Here is a 27,980-nt window from a genome sequence, read left to right as displayed (position 1 = left end):
TGTTAACTCTGAAAGCATGGCCTTAGTTAGGTGCCAGCACATCTCCAAGTTAAAGCCTTGATACGCTCCGGTATTCATGAAAATCTGGTAACAGTTAATGTACACTTATGAAATGAGTCTAGCCCTTAGACAAATTCCCTTCATATTAGTATGATAAAGTCTGAGTACAAGTATAGACTTGTGAAAGCGTGGTGACATAGCTTTCATTAAAAGTAGCCCCTCTGTATTATTCAGTTTCCCAGACTCCTTGATTTCATTTAACTATTCATGAGAAGAAAGGACAGTTGGGATCTCATACTTATACTAGGTACAACCTAAAAACTTGAGTAATTAAGATGTAAAATTTAAACTGGCTTAAATTAATTTCAGGCAGTAATTTGATGGTTAAATAATAAGCAGTATACTTTTAATTTTCAGGTTAGCAATTACATTAATATATATAACTGAAGTTTCTCTTCATATAGGCATTAACAGATCAACAACAGTTTGGTAAAGCTGATGAAATGTATGATAAATGTATTGATTTGGAACCAGATAATGCTACAACTTATGTTCATAAAGGGTATGTATTTTTCTGGTTCTGTTGTTCCAATAAGACACTAAATTTCTTTTACAGTAATAGAATATTTCTTTTATCCTTACAGAAATGATTCAGAGTAGACATATCAATGAATTAATTGATAGGTTTCTCACAGTATGTAGATTTTTTAATCTTTGTGCATATGGGTATGTGATGTGTGAATGTGAACACACACTTGCACCAGTGGCCATGAGAGGACAATTTGGGTGTCAGTCCTCACTTTGTACCTTGTCTGAGAGGGGGTCAGGTGTCTATGTCAGCTTCCCCAACCAAAAAGGATTCATTTATTAAATAATATTTGAAAACATTGATTGTAGATTTTTCTGTTACACATACAACCTAATGATGCCATTTAGATAAACATCTCTTATTTTACTTTTCAAATTTACCAATAGTTTGTAAGTTCGTAATATTTCTACTATGACTAATTATATGAAACTAGTCATTTTAATTACAGTACATTGTGGAAGACTCTTAGGAGTGCAAGTTTGGAGCCAGGCAGTGGTGGAGCACAACTTTAATCCCAGCACTTGGGAGGCAGAGGCAGGTGGTTCCTTGTGAGTTCAAGGCCAGTTTTATCTACAGGGTGAGTTCCAGGACAGCCAGAACTGTTACTCAGAGAAGCCCTGTCTCAAAAAAACAAAAAAGAAAGAAAGAAATGCAAGTTTTATATGTGTTTGTTTGGAGACAGTCTTACTATATAGTCCTGGCTGACTTTGAATGCATAAAGATCACCTCCTTCTGCCTTGTATTGTTGGGATTAAAGTGTATACAATTATGGCCATCTGCAAAACTAATTTGTAATTGTGTGTGTATGTTGTTGTAGCTGAGGCAGAAGGATCTTGAGTTTGAAGCCAATCTTATTTTCCAGGGAACCCAAATTGAGTTCCCAGCATCTATGTCATCAGACAACTCCAACTCCAGTGCTTCTGACACCCTCTTCTGACCTCTCCTGCCATACAATCACAGAAACACACATATACAGAAATGGAAAAATGGAAAGGCTATAAAATAAGTGTTATTTTTTTAAAATGATTGTATCAAATTATTGAGAATTTATAATATGTTCAATAAATTGAAAATAATGTAATAATTTTATTTTTGTAAGGATAAAATAGTTTATATTCTTACTGTAAAGGGAGAAGCCTCAATTTGCAAGACAGTTTTTTGGCAGTGTGTCTAACATACTTTTTATTCTCATGAAGTGAAACCACAGGTTGACTGGTTCCAGGACAAGGGTGGTAGGGAGAGAGGTTAGGGGCTTTGGAAGCAGGTAAATCATTGTGGTATTTACAGACAGTCAGCTGTCTCTGTTTCTTAGAAATACAGAGACAAGAAAGACTGGATCATTACTTTATGATAATCGGTGGCTATGCACTTCCACATCAGAAGTTGGGGCCCAAAGCTTCCGGGGGTCTTGTTGATTGTTTTCCGCTTTAGTCTTTGCTTTTCCTAGAGAACTAAATTACAAGTTTATTGAGGGCAGAGACCAAATCATATATTTATATTTCTGCCCTTTTTTGCATTTCCAGTTTACTTCAACTTCAATGGAAGCAAGATTTGGATAAAGGCTTGGAGCTTATCAGCAAAGCTATTGAGATTGACAACAAATGTGATTTTGCATATGAGACCATGGGAACCATTGAAGTGCAGAGGTAACTTGTAGAGTCTATTCTTAGAAATGTAATGAAGCACCGTTGATTTTTGGGTTTTGTTCTCATTACATACTTCTGATTATCAGCCGGTCTTCATTAACTGTTTAAACCTTGCTGAACTTTGATGCACACTTCCTTAGAAATTAGGGGATTGGGATTTGCCTCATTTCATTATTTTTTTCAGATTAAAAGCTACACTTATAAAAGCTGTCATGCTTATGACTTAGCAAGTGAAACTAGTTCTTTATGTATTGTGTATGATTTCCTTTTTTACTTTTATTGTATCTGTGTGAAGACAAACACCTGAACATGGTTTAGTCAGTGTCAGTAACAGGAAATAGATAGCCAGACTGAAGTGGATTCTGGATCCTGTGACAAAGAAGCAACAAGTTAAGAAACTGGGCAAGTTGTAACATCTTCTGAATTTTCATGAAAAACTCTGGTTTGATTGGAATTTTTACAATTCTGATTTATTTGTTTTTGTGTAAATATTTACCAAGAGTTGCACTTAAGATCTACATTTAGGGCTGGAGAGATGGTTCAGAGGTTAAGAGCATTGCCTTCTCTTCCAAAGGTCCTGAGTTCAATTCCCAGCAACCACATGGTGGCTCACCACCATCTGTAATTGGGTCTAGTGCCCTCTTCTGGCCTGCAGGCATACACACAGACAGAATATTGTATACATAATAAATAAGTAAATAAATAAATATTAAAAAAATCTACATTTAATCTTGGTAGCTATGTATGTGGCAGACTATACCATATCTTAATACTGGTATTTCCTCCAGTATGCATTCTAGACCAAATATTGAACTTGAGTATCTTCCAAATTTTGCTTCTGGTGGCCTTTTAATGATCCCGATATAGGATTAAGAGTATAGAAACAAATGCTCAGGCTGATTAGACTAACAAGGTCACACTGAGACATTAGTGAGAACAAGATTTGAGTCCGTACTTCATTGCTGTCAAGGTGACAGATCCCCACCATCACTTGTCAGGAGTCAGCATAAGTCCTCTTAACCCTTATTAGTCCGTTCTCCCTATGGCTCTCTTTCCTCCAAAGACTGACAAAACATTTGTGGTTCTTCTGGTGGCAGGTATATACAAATATCATTTCTTAATTACTAATTTGTTATTGCAAATAAAATAGTGCTTTACTAGAATAGAAGAGTGGCTCCTAATTACAGTTGAGCAAAGTTCTGAATTCTTCTTAGATTGATGCCTGTAAAAACACTTTACATTTCATTTAAAGTTTTCATAGACATTGTCTTAAGTGGATGGGGGTTGAGGGAATTTTGTGAGTTCAGTTGTACTTTAAAAGTCCATTGGGGATAGAGCTTAGTTGATAGAGTGCTTGCCCAGCATGCCTGAAGCCCTGAGTCCATTCCCCAGCACCACAGCTGGGCATGGGGCAGATTCTGAAAGAACTCTGGACATTGAAGCAGAAGGATCAGACAAACTCAGAGTTCTCCTAAGCTACATGGGGAGTTTTAGAAAAGGCTGGGCTAGAAATCTTGTCTCGTTAAAAAGAAAGAGTTCATTGTAGGTCCTACTTAAAAGCAAATGATTAATACTGTTGGTTCTGTTAATATTTTTTAGCTCTTCTAGCTATTGCAAAAAAACAGCCCCATATAAACTCCTAAAGTAGTTCATTGTGTTAGTCATATGCTGTAGGAAGTTAAATATGGGTTACCTTGGCAGTTTAACTGACGGTTGTATAGTATTGACTTTTGATTTTAGTTATACGATTTCACACATGCATGCATGCATGCGTAGTTTTCCTAAACATCTGTTTCTTTTTAACTGTAAAACCTAGCTACACATAAATGTAAGAGGTGAACTTGTTTAGACATAGCATGTTCATCCATTTATTAGGTATAGGATCTGAAAAATTTCCATCAGTGAGATAGATGGTGCGAACACTCGTCTGCCTATGTATACAGGGATAAGAGGACTCTGGGGAATATTGGGAATAAAGTGGATAATTCTCCTTGGAAGAGAAAGTAGGGTAATATTTTGTATAAAATCGTATTTGAAGTGGGTTCTAGAAGGCAAGGATTTGACCATAGTTAAGCAGAGGCGATAGTTGGGGATCTTTGTGATCACGGTTGGCTTGATTGAGGAACTGAGATTGACCTGTAACTGCATAGAAGCTCACAGGTTTGAGCGTTTGGGGATAGAGATGAGGTAATAGGAGTGTGGACTTACCCAGTCCTTGAAAGTCTAGTCATTGGGGGCTGCTAGTGTTCTCTGAGGCTGTTGCCGTCGGCCTCTCATTTCAGCAGAAACATGGAGACTTTAGGATCCAGGAAGAGTTGTGATTTTTAAATAATAACTGCTCTAGTCTCACTATATTTAAATGAAGAATACAAAATAATGTGGAATAGTATTTTTTATTTTTATTGAGCTCTACATTTTTCTCTGTTCCCCTTCCTGCCTCTCCCCTCCCTCCTTCAACCCTCCCCCAAAGTCCCCATGCTCCCAGTTTACTCAGGAGATCTTGTGTTTTTCTACTTCATATGTAGATTAGATCTATGTATGTCTCTCTTAGTGTCCTCATTGTTGTCTAAGTTCTCTGGGATCGTGATTTGTAGGCTATTTTTCTTTGTTTAAAAACCACTGATGAGTGAGTACATGTGATAATTGTCTTTCTGTGTCTGGGTTACCTCACTCAAAATAATGTTTTCTAGCTCCATCCATTTTCCTGCGAAATTCAAGATGTCATTATTTTTTTTCTGTTGTGTAGTACTCCATTGTGTAAATGTATCACATTTTCCTCATCCATTCTTCAGTTGAGGGACATTTAGGTTGTTTCCAGGTTCTGGCTATGACAAACAAAGCTGCTATAAACATAGTTGAGCACATGTCCTTGTGGCACGATTGAGCATCCTTTGGACATATACCCAAAAGTGGTATTACTGGGTCTTGAGGAAGGTTGTTTTCTAATCTTCTGAGAAATCGCCACACTGATATCCAAAGGGGTTGTACCAGCTTGCATTCCCACCAGCAAAGCAAAAGTGTTCCCTTTACCCCACAACCAGCATAAGCTGTCATCAGTGTTTTTGATTTTGTCCATTCTTACAGGTATATGATGGAATCTCAGAGTTGATTTGATTTGCATTTCTCTGATGATGAAGGATGTTGAACATTTCCTTAAGTGTCTTTCAGCTATTTTAGATTCCTCTGTTAAGAGTTCTCTGTTTAGGGCTGTACTCCATTGTTTTTTGTTGGATTATGTGTTCTTTTGGTGACCAATTTCTTGAATTTTTTGTATATTTTGGAGATCAGACCTCTGTCTAAGGACATGGTCAACAAAATGACAGCCTACAGAATGGGAATAGATTTTAAGAATAGTTAGAATTCTTTGGTACTTGTAGTGTGCTGTGCTAGCCACTCTGGTTTATATTGAAAGAAACATTTTATTAAATTATAGTTGAATGGTTATTGAAAAGTGCTTGTTAAGGAATCTTTGACAGTTTGCTTTTTTTTTTTTTTTATAGAGGAAACATGGAGAAAGCCATTGACATGTTCAACAAAGCTATCAACCTGGCCAAATCAGAAATGGAGATGGCTCATCTGTATTCACTTTGTGATGCTGCCCATGCCCAGACAGAAGTAGCAAAGAAATACGGATTAAAACCGCCAACCTTATAAAACCAAGGGGAAAGCAGACGGACTCTTTTTAAAAGAAGTTTACCCCTCTTCAACTGAACCCTGAAGACACTGTCATGACACTGTGTTGAATGGTGGAACCTAGTATTCCCTTTGTGATGTTGTCATTCATTACATCTGTTTCATGTTTAGGTGTTGTGGGCGTGGCTGTTGAAGGAAGTTTGAAGTCTTGCAGCTTTTATTCCCTGTGCTACAAAAGCTTAGAACATGTTAAAGGGATATTAAAACAAACTTGTAGAATACAAACAGTAATTGGCCATGCAAATAAAAACTTTGATTTGTTGATTTGGTTTTTTTTATATTGGGGTGGGGATTATGTTCTGAATGATTTTCTTTTTATAGCTGTTTGTATAATATGAGTGTTTTATAGTGTGTTGGTCTTTAACATGGTAAGTGCTGTAAAATAGACTTCTTTTATATTCAATTCTTTTTAATTTTTTTTAAGGATGAAAAGCTTCAATATGGTTTTCAGTAAAGTTGAAAGACTAAGCTATTGTCAGCATGCTCAGTGCCTCTGATTCTGTAGTACTTTAGGAAATTATGCAGAAGCAAAATATTCTGATTGATATTCGTACAAGACGACTATTAATGAGAGGCTGAACAAGGAAGGTAAGATGAAAGAGACGTGTATATAATTGCTTGTGCCTATTCCATAGTAAGTACTATTTAATAGTATGCTTTTTAAGGAGAGTGGGTGGATGTGAGCAACCCACATACAGATGGAGTTCATGTTATGATATATAGGAATATTTAATTAGTTTAAGTTTTCTAGTGATAGAAATATGGTAAGGTTCAAAAAGGATGTCAGTCCTGGAGCCAGAGCACACTCTTGGAATGACAAGTTCAGTGCTTTGGCTGTGGCTGTATTAACTTAAGGGATGTTGAGCCAGTATTTTCAGAGGTTCGGTATATAGAGTACTTTTTGTATTGAGGTAAGTTTGACCTCTGAGGACTGATGGTCCATGTCCACATCTCCAGGGACACTGACAGCTGACTTTACTTTGGTTGTTCATTTTTATCTGTACCTCATCTCTCTTTGGAAATGCTACCGTTGTGTCCATCACTTTCACAGACTCTTCTTTTGCTTATTTATATGCTGGATTTTCTGGTGTGTGTGTGTGTGTGGCGGGGGGCGTGTTCTTGCTGAGTGTTTCTAAGATCCACGTAGAGGTTTATTTACGTGAAAAGATTTTTTAAAAAAGCAAGTCTGTTAAGGTGTATGGACATGAAGTCTAATTATAGTTTACATTGTTGAGAGTAAAAGGAGCATTTTACAGTTTTACACTCTTATTTAAAAGGGTGCTTTATCCCACTGAAACCAAATATGATTTCGCTACAATTGCTGTCTTTTTAGAAACTATTAGAAATGACTGACTGCTCTTACATAGTCTTTGAACAATATTGGTAAGCCTGTGGCTGATTTCAGTGGGGGCAGTTAATATGATTTAAGGTGACTGACTGGGATAGTGGAAAGTTGGAGCATTTTGTTCTGAAATAATTATCCAGTGGTGACAGCCGTAAGTACAGAATGTCCTAGATCTCCGAATGTGACCTCTTTGCTTAAAAAGTTTTTATTTGCATGGCTGTATTTACGTTATACTGACATTTTCTACTCTACCCCCTTCTTTCTTGGGGCTGGGTAGGAAACACGAAGCATGTGCCATTCAGTACTGTCATTCCAAATACTCACAGACTTTTGCCTGTTGTGAACATTTGAAACTGCACTGAAAGCTGCATCTGTCTGTATCTTTTCTTTTGTAAATGGCTTCACATGTAAATTCACAAAATAAATACTACATTCAAGCTTTTCTATCTATTCTTGTAGTAGAGAGATAGGTAGTTCATTTATTAACTTTCAGTCAGTCTCTTGTGTCAAACTAACTTTGGAGATAGGCATATACAAGTTTTTATTGGTGTGATTGGGAAATCCAGTGCAGCAAAGCTCTGGAGAGCAGTAACTGAAGAACCCTCCTTCATCCTTTATCTCTGTTAGACTTGCATAGCAGCCTGGTAGATGATGCTATGGGGCTCACTTCATACAGTTTCTCCAAGAGTGTAATCATAGTTCTCAACCATAGGGAGAACTTGTGAATGGAAGCTAAAGCCGTAAATGTCAGAAGACACCAAATAAAGTCTTGGTGACTTTGGGTTTGATAGTTTTTATGTACAACAGAAAAAGGACAAACTTCAAAAAAAAACAAGGGAGAACTAGAGAGGTTTGATTTCAAGGACTCCACCCATGTGGCGGCTCACAAACTGCCTGTAATTCTATTCTAGGAGACCAGATAACTTGCTTGTTTCTGTCCTCAGGTACCAGACACACAGGTGTGCTGCACAAACATGCATGCAGGCAGAATAAATACATAAAAATACATTTTAAAGGAATAAAAAAATCCTTAACCTTCATGAATATGCACAATGTTTGTTCTTCAAATAATACTTCTTTTAAAAATGAAAATTAGTTGGCATGGTGGCAGAAGCCTGTAATCTCAGCATTCCGAAGGCATTTATAGGAAAATCACATAGCAAGATACAAAAGAATGAAATGAGAATGGGTGAGATGGCAACTGTGTGGGAAAGAGCATGTTTAGCATGTGAGGTCTGTATTTAATCCCCAGTGTGGGAAGGGGTAAGTGTCATTCCCCTCCCCCTCAGGGTAGGAGACTATCAAATAATACTTGGCAAAGAATTTATATCAAAATATATAAGCAACTTAACACTTTGTTAAGTAAAGCCATAAATAATGGGCAAAAGGTATCTACTGGTAGTTCACCAAAGATACACGTGAAAGCATGTTAGTATCAGTCATTAAATCAATTTTCTTTTTCTCATTGTATGAGGCCTACATATGGAAAGCAACTTTCCAAAATCGGCTCCTTCCACATCAGTTCCAAGGATTGAACTCGGGTTATCAGGTCTGCAAAGCGAGTTCTTTTACCCACTGAGCCATCTCACCAGCCCAAGAAATAAATATTTACAGTGAAGAAGCTAGTCATGACATTGTGCCTATAATCCCAGCACTGGGGAGGGAATGTAAGAATCCCAAGTTCAGGGCCAGTGGAGGCTACATAATAAGACACCATCTCCAAAAAGGGAAAGCATAATAAAAAATATAACCATACTAAGTGATAATGAGGAAAGGGAGTAGGGGACAGCTAGAACTCATACAATTGTTGGGAGCTGTTTAAAATGGTATGACCACTTTGGAAGACAGTGACAGATACCTGAGCTAACCACTGCACTCCTTTAGACACGAAAAACCTTGTTTCTAACTCTTGATTGGAAAGCCAGGAAGAACACAAGTCCATCAACAAGGACTAGATCACTGATGCATAGGTAAGATAAACTATCAATGAAAGCACCAAGTTGTAATTCACTTTTTGCATAATTCTAGAAAATTCAAAAACACTCTATGGAGGTAAAGCTTATCGGTGATTGAATAGCTAGAGAGGTTACGAGATTATAGGGAGGGGTTGAAGACATGGCCCAATGGTTAAGAGTGCTTATTGCTCTCCGTTCTCTGGGAGAGAACCCGAATTCAGCTCCTGTCACCCACAGTGGATAGCTCATGAATACCTCTAACTCCAGCCCCGGGCTTCTGAGAGCACCTGCACATAATGCACACACAGACATGAATAATATTTTTAAAGCTTATAGGGAAACTTCCGGTGGCAGTACACATACTTGTTTTCTTGACTGATATTTTGTTTTGGTTTTTTTTGGTTTTTTTTTTTTTTTGGTTTTTGAGACAGGGTTTCTCTGTGGCTTTGGAGCCTATCCTGGAACTAGCTCTGTAGACCAGGCTGGTCTCGAACTCATAGAGATCCTCCTGCCTCTGCCTCCCGAGTGCTGGGATTAAAGGCGTGCGCCACCATCGCCCGGCTTCTTAACTGATATTTTATAGTTGTATTTGTGTACCAAATTTTACCAAATCATATATTTCATTCTTGTAGTCACTTGATGTTACTCTTCTGTGAGTAACCACAATATATACTATATACATGTATACTATATACATATGTATGTATATAACATGGATATTAAAAGTTTTGATTTACCAGTATGGTAAATAACCATTATCCATTGAATCAGTCATGTGTTAGAGCAGTGTTGTACATACAGGTCACAGAGCCACCTGCACATCTGTTACTGTTTAGAAGTGGCATGTTAAACTCCATTCATTTGTGTGTCTGTACTTTTTTTTTCTATTTGTCTTATTGGTCTTTTGCTTGTTGGTTTTGATTTTCATTTTTGTAGAGATTTTTTGTTTTTGAAAAAAGAACAAAGTTGGATGAGTGAGGAAGGGGAAAATATCAAAATATTGTATGAAAATAATTTTAATAAAAATATTTTGAAAATGTCATGTTGATGGGATATTAGCACCATGAAAATCAGTGTTCCTACAAAAGTACATTTTCTCAGACAGTTGAGTATCATACCATGACCAGCTCACCACTAGCTACACATACAAAAATGCTTAATCTTCAGTTTGTATTGTGCAAAAGGATCTTAAGACTGAAATGCCCAAGAATCACCAGACTCTTTATCAAAGGAGCTGGAATATTGTTACCAAGCAGATAAAGAAAAGTTTTAATTCAATGAGGTTCTGATACATATCAGTGGAAGAATTAACATGTGTAAGACTGGGATCAATTCCCAGCACTGTCCAAAAGAAAGATTTAGTAAAGTTGATCGTCGTATAGCGTATATGAGCATAGAGACATTTTAGGCACAAACTTCAGGGCTTCTTTGCCTCCACTGCATAAAGGTCTGCTCTTTTCTGTTTTGAAATGGGGATTTGCTGCCGAACTTCAGCCAGCCTCTTAAGGTCTGCAAAAACAGGAACATGCATGATGAACTCGTTACTAACCAATGAGATGTCTTCGGCAAACTAAAAAATGAATCAGCAACGTTGACCTTGTCTGGATGCTGTTGACCTGGCATTGGTCTTGGAGTCAATTCAAAGAAAGCCCAGGGAGACAGAGCCCCAGAGCTTGTCCTCAGAACCAGCTGTAGCGTGTGGCCTCAGCTGTGGAGACACCAGAAACCTGGACCACAGCTTGCAGGTCTTACCTATGTCTGAGTACAGGATCATTTCCTCAGTGCCAGCTCTGGTTAGGACCTGTCCCCTGGAGGAGATGGAGAATAGATTGAGATTCACTGACACCAGGTAAGTTCTCACTATTTTCCTCTGTCTAACAAGAGATTCTAAGATCTAAAACAAGAAAACAGTATGAATTCAGGGTCTGTTATATTGTGAACTTGTGGCAGGCACATCCTGTGGAAATAAGAGCCCTGTGAGGCTTAGTGAGCAAAGTATGGAATGTATTTAATAAACTGCACTGCTAGAAAACAATAGCTAGTCTATGATTATAAGTGGGAGAAGAGCTGCCAGTAACCAACAGGAACTGCCAAGGAGGGTCTCCATCAGTTCCTCGTGCCCTCCCAGCTGCTGCCACACCTGACAGTAGTGTGGCTGGGCCTGGTCTACTAGGGTTCTCAACCTATAGGTAGGTCGTTAGCCCATTGGGATTTGATGTCTTGTTCCCAAGGGTTACCTAAGACAATAGGAAGACAGATAAAATTAGTTATTAAGTAGTAATGAAAATGATTTTATGGTTGGGTCACCACAACATGAGGAATTAAGTCTCAGCATTAGGAACATTGAGAACTACTGTACTAGCACCTCTACCCTGTAGCTGAGATCCCTGGCTTCCTATACTAATGAGTTTCGGTTTCAGATTGGAGGGAAAGACTAGCCCATAAAAGTGGTAAGGGTAGGCCAGATGGTGGCGCATGCCTTTAATTCTAGCACTCAGGAGGCAGAGGCAGGCAGATCTCTGAGTTTGGGGCAGCCTGCAAGAGCTAGTTCCAGAACAGGCTCCAAGAGCTTCTGAGAAACCCTGTCTTGAAACCCCCTCCCTCCACCAAAAAAAAGTTGTAAGGGTCTATATGCTAGCAGGAACAACAGCCCTTCAAAAGACCAGGGGAAGGCTAATCCTGAAAACTATTCCCAGTATCCAGCCTTTTGGCCCAGCTCAGGGGCTCAAAAACACATCTAGAGAAACGATTTATTTGCAAAATATTATGTCATAACAAACCACCTGGGATCACTGATTGTACTTACCAGATAGCCACAAACTCCTGGAAAGGGTGAACTACCAATACATTAATGTCATTTGGTTAAGTCCTTTGTTCTAACTCCCACCTACCTGTCCTGCCAAATTCAAAGTTCTTTCTCTATGTAACTTCTGGCATCTATCACCTCACTGTTGGCATAGGCCTGGGGCACCAAAACCCTTCAGAAGAAATTAAAGGGTAGAGCACAGGAGAACTGGTTGTAGAGCTGTCACCAGCATCTAGACATGAACACGACAGAAGCCAATCTGACCCAGTTCTCTAATGCCCTAAAATCCCGGTGTGTGAAACTCTAGAGAATCAGTCGTCAGTAACATTTTGTGAAGCCTCTACACAGCACCCTGGGGGAATCCTCTGGGACCCCCTGGGGATACTTAAACTTTAAACTCTTGCTTTGCTGACTGGTCTATCTGTTCTGAAATTGCAGAACTGCTTTCGTGTGTGAGTACATACACAGAAGTACCATAGACTAAAGCCAGCTTTTGACGTCCAGAGTTGTAGTAAGGTCACATGTGAGTTCAAATCCTATGTCTAAACATACACTGTAATCTTACACCTGTAGTTGCCGACCATGTTGTCCATGGGGAAACAACCGTGCTAATGGGCAGATGTGTTATGTTCATATAATGTTCACAGGGGACAGACCACTAGTTTCCTGTAACCCAATGGTTCTCAACCTTCCTAATGTTGTAGCCCCTTAATATGGTTCCTTATGTTATGGTGATCCCCAGCCATAAAACTGCTTTTGTTGCTATTTCATAATTGTAATTTTACTCCTGTTAGGAATCATTAATAATGTAAATATCTGGCATACAGGGTATCTGATATGAGACCCTGTAAAAGGATCGAGACCCACAGATTGAGAATCATTGCTTTACCTCGTTCCTGTCTAATCATTACATGAGGAGTGATGTTTTTGCCTAGTTTCTCATTCCTATCGTAGGACCAGTCATTCAGCCTAAATTTTAGCTAAAAGCTAACTAAGAATTCTGGAATCTCTTACTAAACCAACTGCCTACCCCACTGCTGCTGCCAAGACAAGCAGAAGGGGACAAAGGCCAAGGACTCGATCTGGCAAGCAGGATGGTTTCTTTCTCACGTGGAGGGCAAGTGAAAGCCTCCCTCATACCCGGTGGAATATGTGCGTAAAAGGGAGAGCAGTTGCAGGGGAAGTGATCATGTGTCATCTTTCAACTTCCAGCTGAGCTCAGCATAAAACACACTCACCAAGGATCCACAACAGTGCTGTGTCCCCAGGCCACATACGAGGCTTTGTCATCCCGGGCAGGAGAGGCTGTAGCCACGTACACCTGATTATCAACAGCCCTGTATTCAGCAGACAGAAAGCAAATACCTTACACATTGTAGACCTGCAATATGTTTCTACCCAAGTGTATGCGGTTATTTTTTTTTTTAAAAAAAGACAGAAACAATAAAAACACAGTAGAAAACAAAGGGAAAGGCTTCTGGACCTTAGAATGAGCAACAATTTTGGGGAATAAGACACAAACACAAAACTAGGCACATGGGATTATGTCAAAAGAAGATGCTTCTATACAGCAAATGAAGGTACCAAGAATGGAAAGAAACCGTCCAGAATGGAGAAATATATACAAATACATAATAACAACACTTAACAATATCACAAGATAACCCAGTCTGAAAATGGCAAAAAAAAATCAAAGCATGGTGAAGCATGTCTAATGCCACTAGTCAGGAGGCTGAAGCTAGTGGCGTCAAAGTCAGCCTGGGCTACTTACTGGGAGAGCAACAGAGCTAACTAGGTATTAAAAAGAAGCCCACAAATGGTGTTAAAATTCGGAGCCTGAATGTCCACCACAGGGCATCTGACCTCAGCCCACAGCTGGGAAGGGAGGTGTGTAACTTATAGGAAGTGCAAGGAGCTTGAAGAGCATGTGGACTCCAGCCCTGCCTCTTTTTCTGCCTGGGAAAAAAAGGCCTCCACGACACTCTAGCCAAGTGTGAAATGAAATATCTGCACGTAGAACCAAGATAAACTTCCCATCCTATGTCACCATGATAGACAGCTGACAAACACAAATGGCCAACATAAATATTTTAAATGCTCACTATCACTAGCCATCAGGCAAATGCAACTCGAAACCATGGTGAGCACGCCTCACTCTAGTTCCAATGGCTCGTATCAAGAAGCCTAGGGGTAACAAACCCGGTGAGGGTCTGGGGAAGAAAGCCACTAGTGGGACTGTAAGTTAGTACAGCCATTGTGGAAAGCAATAGTTTCCCCCAAAGTTAAAGACAACATGTGGTCCGGAAATCCTACTAAAAGTTATAAATCCAAGCAAAACAGAACAGTACATGAAAAGAAACCATCTGAACCCCAGTATGCTGGGCTATTCACCACAGCCAAGAAATAGGAATACCCTGTGTCTTAGCTGACCTATGTACAACAGAATGGCATTAACCATTGCAAATGCATGGAACTGGAAGTCACAAGGCTGGTGAAATAGTCCAGGCACACACGTGTGCGCGCACACACAAACACAAAGGAAAAAAGAAAAAGGCACATGTACGATCTAAAACTGATCTTATAAGCCAGGAATGGCAATGGTAGCATGGCCCTTTAACCCTAGCATCTTTTGAGGGCACTGCTATGGCATTGGAGTTGGTACCCAGCAGAGCTCTCTGAAGATTCACCTGTTTTAAGTGTCAAGGGCAGAATTCCATTTAAGGCTGATACTTCTATCAGCAGTGAGATGCTTGGGTCTTTTCTTACCGGGCTCGCTGGAGCAACTCCCAGTGGGCTGGTCCAGTGGTCAAATTGAATGCTCCAGGGTACACCAAGAGCTGACAGCCTCCAGGCGTGAAAGACAAAAAGCAATAGTGAACACTTGAGGACTCTGGTCCCTCCCTTTATTCCTTATCCAACAGAGCCAAACAAACCTTTCCATATACAGAAAGAGGTCAGTCTGTAAAACAGCCAAATACGGCTCTGAAGTATAGAGCTATTCCTATAAAGTACGGCCGGAAGAAAACTGAGATGATGACTGACGTCAGAACTTGAGCCTTCCGTTTTAAAAAGTAGAGCTGTAATCAACATGTTGCTCAACACCAAAAGGTCAGCACCGCACAGTGGAGAAGTGTATGATGTGATCTTCCGACTGACTGGAACAATACAGCTCCAGACGCTGTGAAGCCCAGAATGCACACACCTCATCTGCTAAGCAGCTCATCCGGACCAAGGCACTTAGTTAGGTGCCAATGGTTTCAGCTTAGTAACCCCCAGGCTATTGGGATGTGCTGCATGCCATCAGACGGGCTTTGTAAGTCTCTCTGTAATCCTCCCTCGGAGCAGTTTGGAGGGATCTAGAACCTACACCTCTTCAGAGGGGGAAAATGATTGATCAAAGTGTTGTGCCGACTAAGGGCAAGAAGCGAGAACCAGAACTCGGGTCTCCTGACCTGGCTCATTCACTGAAATCCGAGAGAGCACAGACCACTGCTCCATTTCCAGTGGGCTCCACATAACAACACAGTGATAGGAGGGATTCACAGGGCAGAGAGGATATTCGGGAGCAAGCTTCTGCCTTAGCTACACAGTGTATGAGGTCACACCCCCTCAAACCATATCATCAGCGGAAGTCTGTTTAGCAAACTGGTGTGAAGAGCTGGCCATGAATACATTAACACTCTACATCTGAGATTTTGGGCATTTGTCCAAAAGTTTTTTGATTTTCTCTTTTGGGCAATTTTCTGTTAAGGGCTCCCTTCTTGCCACAGGACCATCCCAGAATCAGACCTCCCAGGAGCTTCCTAACCCATGTATTCTCACCTCTCTGCGCGTAGATCTGTGCCAGCTCTGCAAAGCGCATATCGTAGCAGATGCCCAGGCCCACTCTGCAGTAAGCTGTTTCCAAACAGAAGATGCACACATGAGAAGTGAGTCTCCTGTAGCATGGGGCAGAAGGGTAAACCTCTGATCACAGAACACTGACAGGGAAGAATTAACACAGGACTCCTACACAGAGACCATTTGTATGTTCAATCCTATTGGGACATCATCTCAGGACAGCTGTGGTGATGGAGGAAGGTCATTGGTTAAGTAATAAAGAAACTGCTTGGCCTCATAGGTTAAAACACAGGTGGGAGGAGTAAACAGAACAGAATGCTGGGAGGAAGAGGAAGTGAGGTAAGATGCCTTAGACAGATGCCATAGCTCTGCTCTCTGAGGCACACGCGATGAAGCTCCGACCCAGGATGGCCGTAGGCTAGAATCTTTCCTCGGTGCTACACACATTATTAGAAATGGGCCAGTCCAGGTGCGAGAGTTAGCCGAGAAGAGGCTAGATATAATGGGCCAAGCAGTGTTTAAAAGAATACAGTTTCCGTGTAATTATTTTGGATAAAGCTAGCCGTGCGAACGGCTGGGCGCCAGGAACGCAGCCTATTACAACACTGTGGGAAGTTCCTTGTGAGTAATCTACATTATCTAAGTAGGGTGTATCAATTGTGGCCCAACAGGAACACTCTGGATGCTATGGTCAGGAGGCGTAACCCAATGGAAGAGAAGTATCATGTCAAAATGGGTTTCCATTCTGTTCAAACTTTCTAGACTGTTTGCTTTCCTCCATTCTGAACTTCTAGTAAGGCAATATGAAAGAGTTGGGGACAGACATAAAAGGAAAAGTACCTGCTCTTTTCTGGGATTACTACTATAAGAGGCAAAGTTATGTGGTACGTACGAGTATCAAATGTGGAGAGACTATCACCAGGACTCAATGTTTTAGATTCTTGAAATGTAATTTTCCCAGGAACATCGATGTCAAACAGATGGATCTGCATCATACATAATCGATTGGTTATTACCCCTTTCCCACAGGCCTCCCTGCAGTAGCGGCTCAGATATGGAAATATTCAAGACTGACAAACATCTCCCCAGTCTGCCCACACTGCCCTACCAGCTGCCTGACATCCAAGCCCCTATCTTATTGCTGTGTGAGATTTCAGGCATGGTATTAAATAAGAAGTTTAGGTACTCTTGTAGTTAAATAATAGCATTAAATACTCTTGTTTCCGATCTTACTATTCTATACTACTCTTTTTACAGGAAATGGGGAAATGGTGTCTGGTTTTGTAACCTGCTTTCTGCAGCTGTGGAAGCTGTGCAGGCTCCTCATGGGGTGTAATGTGTTGCTCTTACTCACTCTAAAGGCTAAGGAAGATTTCCCAGAATCAGAATTAAACTGACAAAACTGGCAAAAGAAGAAAAGACATTTGGGAGGCAGACACAGCTGTATGTCTGTAAGTTTGAGGCCAGCCTGGTCTACAAGAATAGCCAGGGCTATGTGGAGACCCTGTATCAAAAAAACAAAAAAAAAACAACAAACAACAAAACAAAACAAAAAAACACCAATGACAAAGAAAACAAAAAGAATGAGCAGCATTTAAAAACAGGTAAGCAGGATGGTGGCACATACTATAACTAAGAACTTATCCTAGAACTAAGGATGTTCAGACATGGGGATTGCCACAAGTCCGAGGCCAGTCTGGACCACTTTAATTTCATTTAAAGCCAGTCTAGTTACAAAGAAAGATTTTGTCTCAAAATAAAAATAAGATCCAGGTAAAATTTTACAAAGCAAAGTCAGTAATGCATCTCCTCCAAATAAAGTCTTTTTGTTTTTGTCCTCCCCAAGACAAGGTTTCTCTGTGTAGTCCTGGTTGTCCTGGAACTTGCTCTATAGACCAGGCTGGCCTCAAACTCAGAGATCCGCCTGCCTCTGCCTCCCAAGATCTGGGATTAAAGGCGTGTGCCACCATCACCTAGCTAAAATGAGCTTTTTCCCCAGGAAAGCAAATGTGGCTTGATATCAGAAAATCAACTGATGTAATTCATTACATTAGCAAAAGAAACAGGCATAGGACCCCAAGAATGTCTGCTGAGTGTTGTTAGTAAACTTACGCTGAGGGGAGGTGGCAGACAGTGACTGAACTGTCGCCAGGCCTCACCCAGGCTACGAAAGCACTCCAGCACTGAGGGACCTCCAGCCTGTAACTGGTAAACGTCTCCAACAACCATGACTTTAAAAAACAAGACAGCAGGACTCTTCTCATCTAATAGTCATACTAAATAACCCTAAAACAACCATCATATTCGGGGCACAATGGCGAACATGTTCACTCCGAGGTGGGAAATAAGATAAGCACACCTATTATTTAATGGTATTCCTGAGATCCCACATGAAGCAACAAGAAAAAGGACCGAAATATGGAAGTAGGGGAAACAGAGGATGGAGCTGTTTTTCTCAGATTATATAATCGAAATTAAATGAGGAGAACTGATGAGTAAATTCAGCAGCGTTGCTACATACAAACCAGTAGTCTAAAGATGAATTATAATTTCTACATCCTAGCAAGAAACAGAAAATGAAAGGTGATGAGATTTGTGCACCCTCTACTGACCTTCCTGTGCTTTACCAATAAACTCCCATCAGGCCCAAACACAGCACAGGTGTTATATAGCTTCCCAGCATCCTCTTCAGGGATGGAGCCTTTCCTCGAGAGAAATACATAGTCACGCCAAAAGGTAACAAAAAGGAACAGGCCAATAGCTTTGTGATACTAAGTAAACACCTAGGAAACAGGCATTTGGGTCCAGTAACTAAGCATTCTTTCCCCCTTGATATTCTTTCAGGGATTAAACTCCAAATTATTGATAAGCTATAATAAGGCCAGATGTCAGAGGACAGTTTAAAAAATAACCAAACTGCCCCTGAAATTCAACCACAGCATTGTGCAACAGTTAATATGTAACGTCAGAGCAAAATCAGGAGCGCCCCATTGCTCAGATTCATCATCTTTCAACAGCATTGAATCCTGAGGCCCCAGGATAAAGTTAAGACCCAAGCCTTTCTGCATCACAGAACTGATTCCACACACACCTGTGCACTGATACCACCTGTTCAATTACCCTGAATCAGCACACAGAACAGAGGTGAGGTCTCTCTGGCCACACCGTATCTAGGCATTCTGTTTACAGGGGAACTCATCAGGACCGGGTCGGTGTGATTCTTCCTATGCTGTCTACTAGGCCTCTTGCATACATAACTAACTTAACTCCCCATTAAAGTACAGCCATCTCTTGTTGAGGAGATAAACCTAAGTGGGGAAATTCTGCTCATAACCACGCTGAACTTGCAGTTTTTACACTTAGTGCATTCTGAAGTGTACCCCTAGTTGATCTTGAATTTACCATCCTTCTGCCTCTGCTTTCCAAGGGCTGAAATGTATTAGTTTAGATGTAACAAACGTCATCCCAATGCTTTTACTGTTTACGTGTTACACCACATGGAAGAAGTTACCTCCAATGAGATAAATGCCATTCTCCTTTGCTGCTTCCGCAAGCTTCTGGGTGGACTCGCCAGGAATCTTCTCTGCGTATTCAGGAAAGTAGTTTGTTCCATACGGAGAATTAAAGCACTCCTGGGTTATTGTTAGAGGAGAAAAGGGGCAAAGCGTTTAAAATTCTGTGGAAAGTGGAAAAGTGGAAGCGCAGAGCGGTGTGAGCCGTTAAAACACAATCAGGAAAAGGCCTAGGGCTACACAACGTGCAATAAAAGGCAGACAGGCAATTAATTACACCCCCCCCCCTGGAGGGCAGAGGAAACAAATCATTCTGGTGACCCTGGCCAGTTCCTGGGCATCCAGGCACACTATAAATCAGGTCTATTCAGTGATTTTGAATACTGAGATGAACTCTGGAGTTCAAGATTATACTGATTACATAAAGCAACAAAACTTATGCATAAAAAGTTCGGAAAGGCCGGGCGATGGTGGTGCACGCCTTTAATCCCAGCACTCGGGAGGCAGAGGCAGGTGGATCTCTGTGAGTTCGAGACCAGCCTGGTCTACAGAGCTAGTTCCAAGACAGGCTCCAAAGCCACAGAGAAACCCTGTCTCGAAAAATCCAAAAAAAAAAAAAAGTTCGGAAAGCCACAGAAGTACAGCGGCTTCAGTAACTGCACCAAGCTGTCCCTAATCCCACTTTGGCACTATCCTTTGATCCTTGGTGGCCCTTACAGACGGGAAAAGTGGATGAGGATGAAACAAAGACAGGGCTGGGTCACAGACACCAAGAAAGACAACCACACACACACAAACACACACACACGTAACACACGTCTGCCTTCAACAGTTCTCTGACACCTTTAATCCCAGCACTCAGGAGGCAGAGGCAGGTGGATCTCTGAGTTCAAGGCCAGTGTGATCTACAGAGAGAGTTCAGGACAGCCATGGCTACACAAAGAAACTTTGTCTCAAAAAAAGAAAGGAAAGAAGGGAGGAGGGAGGGAGGGAGGAAAAACTGAATTGGTCCTACAGAATGACATCAAAGATTGACTTCTGGTCTCTCTCTCACACACTCACACACACACACACACACACACACACACACACACACACACACGATTCACAAGATTCCTTTTGTTAAAGATTACTGCTTATCCAGGAACTCCAAAGCTGACCCTGTACTGACCACCAAATTTGATACAATCTTCAACTAAAGCCAAAACAATTTTTCAAAACAATGCCAAAACAACATGGTCTGACCTTAAACATGACAACAGAAAGCTTTAACTATGTAAGGAACAAAGTCGGCATACAGGCCCTGAAAGTGTTATCTTTAGGTAATTTCCTCAAACCTTGTTTTCCTCATCTGAACATAGTAGGTGATCCTGTTCGAACTGTAACAATGTTAGACATTTTAGGATTAAGATCTCTGCTCGTTTTTGTGACAGAGGAGACACACACGGAACAAGACATGGTTGGAGCTGGGGCACACGAGGACCACCACCACTGCTGGCAAACACCACTGAGGCAGGTCCACGGCTCCTAAAAAAGGCCCGCTGTCCCCATACTTACCGGCAGGGAGACTACTTTGGCACCTTGTTTTGCTGCCTCCCGTACTAGGCTACAAGCCCGGGAAACGTTATCTGATTTAATGGCAGAAACATGAAGCTGGATGAGGGCCAATCGGAAAGCTAAGGACAAAGACAGAAGGAGACGGTCATCAGATCGGCCCACTTTGTTCAGCCAGACCCAGGATTCTCAAACAGGGCATCTGGCAATGTTTGGACATGGTTCTGATCGTCACAACTACTGACAATCTAAAGGACAGATCACACTGACAAAACCTGGCTTCTGATGAAGGCCAAAATGATCGTTTAAAGTATAAAAACTACGATCTCTCATTTTTTCATTTATCCTAAATATATATGGTAAGAAGCTACATTTAACCCTGAATATCTCTTGCTGAACAGTGCCAGATCTGAATTAAAAGAACCCAAAACCCGCCATTACTTTCAGGTTCACACACCTTGAGCTGTGACAACCACAGTTCACACAAAGTCACTAAGGTCTTCCTAAACCTAGGAAGCTGGCTGTCTATGCTTCTGAAGGGAGGCTACAACTCACTCACTACGGTTTTGCTTCTATCGTCCACTCTCCCCAAGTCACTCTAGGGACAAGAGAGCCAGCCAGGCTTGGGGCTGGTAGAAAGCGCCCTCTGCAGGCTGGAGCAGGGAAAACCCTCCACTGGGGTCCTTCACTTGTTGCTTTACCTTCTCAAGGAACGATAATAATGACTTTGGAGATCCCTGGCTGCCCTAATAATCTTCCTAAATTTGCAAGAACGATGAACCCAAGGGGAGGGACGCAAAACACCGCGAGTGAAGGGCCCAATGTGGGAACCACATTTAAATGAGCACGCCGGGTCATGGCACCCATAAACACAGCAGTGGGAAGTCACTGGACTCGGTGGCACATGAAGCTAACATATGAACTGTGAACTGAGATGCGACTAGCCATCCTGTTAGGCGAAGGAGTTAGGGCCACTAAATCTGAAAGCACCCATCCACCCCACAGCTCTGGGCTCCCACGGGGCAGGACGCCTTGCCCGGAGGCCTGTGCTTGCACGGCTCGCGGCCCCACAACCCCGGGCTTCCCCGAGCAGCCCCGGCTCCGAGCCGCGGACACCCGCGACCTGAGCCACCGGCAAGGCGGGCCGGGGAACACAAGGGCCCAGCCGGCTCTTCTGCACCGCCGCACCAAAACCTCCGCTCCCGCGGGGAGCTCGACGACCAGGCCGCGAACCACTTACTAGCCATAGCTCTTCTTCCGAGCACCAAGAGCGACGGAGGAGATCAGTCAATCCCTTGGCCGAACGTGGGAGGCGGGGCTGAGCAGCGTGCAGAAGGGGCGTGGCCAAGAGCTGGGCCGAGGGGCGGGGCCTCGTTGAGTTTGGGGCCCTAGGTGTTTGGGTTTGCTGCTGTTTTGGGCTCTGTTGTTATGCTGGTGAGTAAGGATCGGGCTTGAACATGTTCAGCACCTGTCTACCACTGAACTACATCTTTGCCTCGGCTCTGCACTAAAAATGGCTCACTCTTTGCGCTTGAATACATCAAAAAGAAAGAGATAATTAGAAATTCTTTAAATAGGACCTCCAGAACCTAGGGCAAAGAGGAGGGGCCTACATTATGGTGCTGTGCCATAAATGGTTAAGGAGTGGTCCCTTTTGGGTAGAAAGACTCTTTATGTGGCAAAAAGAACTGAATTTTCAGGTTGGAGCACAGCAGTGGCCTAGGTAATGACTGCTACCTGCTGTCAGGCTTAAGGAGGTGCACCTGGTTGGTTTAGGCTAACTGGACTTTAGAAGCTTGCTCCAAAGAGCCGGAAGAGATGGAGAGTTGGTGCTAGGCGGTATTCTAAGACTTGACGTTTGTATTTATTATTTAATTCGCTGTTTTTTTTAAATATCACCACACAGGGGTTCTTATGATTTATTATTTATTTTGTATACAGTTGTTCTGCCTGCAGGCCTGAAGAGGGCACCAGATCTTATCATAGAAGGTTGTGAGCCACCATGTAGTTGCTGGGAAATTGAACTCAGGACCTCTGGAAGTACAGCCAGTGCTCTTAACAGCTGAGCCTTCTCTCCAGCCCCATTGCTGTTGTTTTCATTTGTTTGGGGGCTCTTCTGCTTTTCAGACAGGGTCTCCTGTAACCCAGGCCTTTTAATTTACTATGTAGCTTTGAGCCGCCTTGACTCTTACTCCTCATACTCTAGCTCCTGAATGAGGGACTGAGTAGCGTACCACACCCAGCTACACCGCTTTCTAATGTTTCCAGTGGTCGGGGTCAAAGTACGTACCTTGCCACATTTACAGAGCGTGGAAGCAAGGGAATTATGGAGCTGTGACAAGACAGAAACAACAGAAAGCCTGAAGATCAAATCCCCCAAAAGAAAATTTGGCCAAAGAGCATCCTGTGGGGGTTGAGCTTTTACAAACTTTGGGGTGTGGTATCTCTGGGGGAAAAGAACGAACCAGAAACAGCCGTTTAAAAGGGTCAGTGCATGGGTTGGAGAGATGGCTCAGTGGTTAAGAGCACTTACTGCTCCAGTTTAGTTCCCAGCACCCGCATCATATCTCAAAGGGCTCACAGAATCATCTTTTACATCTCTGTTAAGAACCTGGAGACACTGTGGAAGACAGGTAAAGAATGTATGAGCTGGAAGGTGTGTATGAGTGGGTTGCAGTATGGCCTTATTTCATCCAGATATAACATTCACCCCATCTCCATCTTGCACTAGAAAATGCATTGACCTGGTAGCCATGACAACTATTCCAGAGAAAGCCAGGTCTACAGAGATGGATCTTTAAAGGGAAAGTATCAGCTTAGGAACCCCAAGGGCAAGTTCTTGGCACAAGGAGATTTCTTTGGCCCAGAGGGACAGAGGGCAGGGAATAAGAGTGAAAGACCAGAGACAGAGGATGAGGGAGAGGGGAGGGAACAAGGGAAAGGGGGCAGGAGTACTTGTTCCAGAGGGACAAAGGACTGCCTCCGGGTAGAGGAGACAGACGTGGTGCACAGATGAATGGCAGTTTGTAAAGCTACAAGGGGAAAGCCAGTGTTAGGGTGAGATGTTTAATTTTCATTGGGCATGTTAATGAGGTGAGCCCGAGGGGGCTTTTGATTGTACTTTAGTATTTTAAGAGTTGAACCTTGGTAGTCAAGTTAGCCTCATGAGGAGGAAGTGGCCACTTTAGGAATGTAATCTAACATTTTTTTTTAAGCAAAGCAGGAATGGGGGAGGATAAGGTCTGCCAGAGCAACACCCACCAAGCCCAAGCCCAAGCTGGCCAGAGTCCCTTTAGATCTACTGATCTGTCCCAGTAAAGAGAGGAGGAAAAGGTGCAGGACCATTACTTCCTGAGCTCAAGGGATCCTCCTGCCTCTGTCTTCTTTTTTTTAACCCCAGTACCCAAATAATGTTATTAGTTTTAAAATACCTAAGGGACATGAACGGAAATAGGAATACAGCAGAAATGTTTAATCTGCACATAAGATATAAGATGAGAAGAGAAGTTTTGAGCAAACTGTATCAGTTTATTTACAGGTGTGATTTATAAACAGTAACACAAACATCTTTACATTAATATTATGAAAAAGTCCCCCAGCTGAGATGGTTGAAAATGAGACCAGGCCATTTCAAAGAGGGCGTCAAGAAAACGGAAAACTGCAATACAACAGTTGGGGGAGTGTTAGGAATATCAAGTACTGCACAGGTGCAATTTCATGCAAATGTCTTCAACCACTCAAATAAATTGTTCTTATTTAAATATTAGGATAAAGTTTTTAATTGTGTTACCTTTATTTCACTTGATTTCCATTAAGCAAATTAAAATAACTGGCTACTAGTGGGGCACATCTGGATATTTCTATCAACCAACCCCTTAGAGAGCATCTATTACATTTTATGACATGGCAGGTTATAGTTACTATTTTTTCAAACAGATTTTATGAAAATCATCCCATGGTCCCAAAGCTGTTTCTGGATCCCTCATTGCATGTGACTGATATGGGCCACAGAGATGAACCTGAGCAAGCTGCAAAACAGCTGTCTCAGCTTGCGGGATAAATAAAGAATACAAATAGTTCCAACTACTGAAATTTTACTGAGAAGACAAAACCAAAAGAAAATGTTTAGAAAGTGATAGAAAAACACTGAAATTTCTATGGCTCGCTGATTTATCTGTCTTTTAACTGGACGTCAGTGCGGTCACAGGTGATCATCTCATGACATAAACTGAAATATCCTAGACCAAATGGACCAAGTAATAAAGGCCAATGACACTTTTACAGATACAATCCTGTCCCAAATGCTAATCTGAACCTTAACATGCCTACTTACTTCTGATCCTGTTAACTGTTTCTTAGCAACCATTGGGAAGGAGGTTAGAGTCTGTGAGGCAATTAGTCACCAAATAATCCCCACTGGAGTGGAGAAGGTGTGACTGATGCTTCAGAGCTTATAGAGCTATGGGCTCTGCTTTGAGCTGGCTATCATCTCCATCCATTCCATGAAGCAGAATAGAAACAGTCAGCTAATTATTCCTCTATACTTTTAATTTTCTCATATTGCTCTTTGTAGCAAGACCCAATGTCGCAATTAACTCTCTAAATTTCAGTGAAGACATTGCAAATATGGATGTGTACGGCTGTTTCCAAACCTGAAAAGGATGCATGTCTCTTAAAACAGCTCTTCAAAACAGAACTGCATTCTGTGCCCCGATCCATAGGGCACAAGGCCAGTTACTTCAAAGTCATTTAATAACTGACCTTTATAATAAATCATCTTATAAAACCAAAGATGCAAAAGAAATTTTTAAAAAAGTGTACCCATCCCGAGATTGATTACAGTAATTTGTATTAGACCCCTCTACTCAGGCACCCCATGAGCAAATGAAAGGTCTCTGAGGGTATTGAGTCAGGAAATATATTTTCATGTTTCTCTTGGTTGCCTTAATTTCACTTAAATAGCTTTCTTTTACGTTAGCTTTCCAAAGCATCCAACACTTTCATGATCTGCTGCTTTATGGCTCTGGTAGCATCTCCTGCATTCGGAATCAAATACCTATGGGAGAAAAGACACAGCTAGTATTAATACAGCACCTCCCCTTCAGGGTCTGCTGAGAGATCACCTGTAATGAGGAGCTTGCCTTGATCCCCGATGCTCGCAGAGATGCCCTCCTGTGTACTCCCACAAACTTGCCTCGACAGATAAGCAAAACGTTATTTGAAAATCTAAAAGTCAAAGTGATATGGTTTTTCATATAGTGCACAGCTAAGAATCTCTGAACTGCCAATAAGTATATATAATGTCCAATGGAACACAGGTAAAGTATTACACTTGCTGTGGTGATTTGAAGGAAAATGGTGAACAAAAGGAGTGGCCTTGTTGGAGGAAGTGTGTCACTATGGGGGTGGGCTTTGAGAACTCCTATGCTCAAGCTACTCCCAGTGTTGCATTTTACTTCCTGTTGCCTGCAGATCAAGATGTAGAACTCTCAGTTCCGTCTCCAGCACCATGTCTGCCTGTGTGCCACTATGTGGGTAGACATGTGTGCATGTGTGACTGTGTACGCAGAAACAGAAGAGGGTGTGGGATGCCCTGCAGGCGGAGGTACAGCATCTGTGAACTGCTGGACATGGCTTCTGGGTGCTGGGACCTGAGCTCTAGGCCTCAAGCCCAAAGCAGAGTGTGTACAGTTGCCTTATTTCTTATTGTTTTATTTTTATGTTACACTTACTTATTTTTGTATGGGGGTGCTCATGCCATGCAGTGTTAAGTGGAGGTCAGGAGAGTTGGTTCTCTCCCTCCACCATGTGGATCTCAGGGATTTCACTCAGTCGCCAGGCTTGGCAACAAGTGCCTTCATCTGCTCGGCCATCTCTCTCAACCTCTAGATTATTTTTAAGGATCCTGGTGTCGACAAGTTTTTGAAATTTGCTACAGCATTAGTGAAATCATGCACCAATGTTGAAGCCAAATATGAACAAGTATTAGGAAGAAGACGACAAAGGGTACTGTCCCTAGAGGGGAGGGCTTCAGGGTCCTATTCCAACACCACTCACCACAATCAAGAAGGAAACTGTTTAATGACTTGTATTCATTCAGATCATATAAAAAAAAAAACTTACCTTTCAATAGCCAGGATTTCTATCCCAGAAGCACTGCTGTTTCCATACTTGAAGGTAATCAGCTCAGGATGTTTTTTTTTGGAGGTAATTTTAACTACAGAATTTAGTGCTTGTCGGGACTGGATGTAAGCCAGTCCTTTCCGAGAAAGAATCTCCCGTAAGCAGTACATATGTGTTGCAGTAACCAACAGGTGACTTGAAAAACAGAAGGTTTAAATGAATGTGATTCAAAGCAGACATGTTATTTCAACAGCTCCAATTATAAGAAAATTCAACTTTCTTGAACTTATTTCTGAGTTATCTATGAAGCTACTCTATAAACAAGCTACATATTTTTAATTTCATGCAAAATTGTTTTGTTAATCAATAATACCACAACTATTTAAGAGTTTTATAGTTAAAAATCCAGCACAATATATAAATAATTTTTAACTCAAATGGACTATCCTGCCATTCTCAAGACTTTTAACAGAATTATCTATTCCCAAAGTATTCTCTGACTACACACTATAGCCTAATATCAAAAGCCACTAGGCAATTTTTGGGTTTCTGTATATATTTATAATATTCTGCAACTAAATCCTAAAGACAAAATGGGCATAGATTGAAAAACCAAAACCAAAACCAGCAAACCCCCAAAGCTCACTTTTATCATAATAATAAGCAAACTCTCAGCTGTGCCTAGAATGTGAAGCGCTTTGCGAGCTAACTCTGAAGTCTGCAGGGAGAAGGTAATGTCCGAACATACACTGGATGAGCCGAGCAGTGGCGGACAATGCAGGGTGGCCCCGGAAAAGGAAGGAGACTAGCCAAGCCAACATGGGAACACTGAAAATTCCAGGGTCTCAGTGTTGGGCAACATCAACTGAATAACATTCAGATGAAGTAATGACTTTAGAATTACATAAAAATGCGCT

At 41.6% G+C, this 27,980-nt stretch overlaps 3 protein-coding genes across 5 annotated transcripts in view; 1 reads left to right on the top strand and 2 right to left on the bottom strand.

Moving 5' to 3' along the window:
- Positions 1 to 7,712, top strand: part of Tomm70 (translocase of outer mitochondrial membrane 70) — a 33,754-nt gene extending 26,042 nt beyond the window's left edge. The window contains exons 10-12 of the mRNA XM_005344949.3: positions 465 to 562; positions 2,113 to 2,235; positions 5,736 to 7,712. Of these exons, the coding sequence (XP_005345006.1) occupies positions 465 to 562; positions 2,113 to 2,235; positions 5,736 to 5,889 (375 nt within the window). The 3' untranslated portion in view covers positions 5,890 to 7,712. The remainder of the gene's footprint in view (positions 1 to 464; positions 563 to 2,112; positions 2,236 to 5,735) is intronic.
- A 2,718-nt stretch (positions 7,713 to 10,430) lies between these two features.
- On the bottom strand, positions 10,431 to 22,247 carry Nit2 (nitrilase family member 2). Its single transcript, XM_005344948.1, has 10 exons — positions 22,181 to 22,247; positions 20,944 to 21,062; positions 19,386 to 19,506; positions 18,487 to 18,575; positions 16,767 to 16,860; positions 15,857 to 15,931; positions 14,801 to 14,879; positions 13,273 to 13,371; positions 10,981 to 11,036; positions 10,431 to 10,737 (listed from the first exon to the last, which is right to left on the bottom strand). Exons 1-10 carry the CDS (start codon positions 22,185 to 22,187, stop codon positions 10,646 to 10,648), a joined length of 831 nt encoding a protein of 276 aa, XP_005345005.1. The 5' UTR covers positions 22,188 to 22,247; the 3' UTR covers positions 10,431 to 10,645.
- Positions 22,248 to 24,454: 2,207 nt separating this feature from the next.
- Tbc1d23 (TBC1 domain family member 23) overlaps positions 24,455 to 27,980 on the bottom strand; it is a 54,575-nt gene continuing 51,049 nt past the window's right edge. For 2 of the 3 annotated variants that reach the window (XM_005344946.3, XM_005344947.2), the window contains 2 exons: positions 27,064 to 27,258; positions 24,455 to 25,996 (listed from right to left, as the gene is read on the bottom strand). In XM_005344946.3, coding sequence (XP_005345003.1) covers positions 25,915 to 25,996; positions 27,064 to 27,258 — 277 coding nt within the window. In that variant the 3' untranslated portion in view covers positions 24,455 to 25,914. The remainder of the gene's footprint in view (positions 25,997 to 27,063; positions 27,259 to 27,980) is intronic. The other variant, XM_026786025.1, reaches the window with a different exon arrangement.

This window comes from Microtus ochrogaster, chromosome 2 (genome assembly GCF_000317375.1).
Source record: "Microtus ochrogaster isolate Prairie Vole_2 chromosome 2, MicOch1.0, whole genome shotgun sequence".
Taxonomy (NCBI): domain Eukaryota; kingdom Metazoa; phylum Chordata; class Mammalia; order Rodentia; family Cricetidae; genus Microtus; species Microtus ochrogaster.
The sequence above is the reverse complement of the archived record's forward strand: the minus strand, read 5'-3'. Positions and strand labels throughout refer to the sequence as shown.

Bases quoted from the DNA above. Each gene is read 5' to 3' on its own strand.
- Nit2 (XM_005344948.1), bottom strand. The intron at 15,932-16,766 runs GTACGTACCACA...GTTTGGAAACAG, and splicing joins TCTCTCCACATTTGATACTC to CTTACTGCAGAGTGGGCCTG. The intron at 13,372-14,800 runs GTAAGAAAAGAC...TGCTGAATACAG, and splicing joins GAGTTGCTCCAGCGAGCCCG to GGCTGTTGATAATCAGGTGT.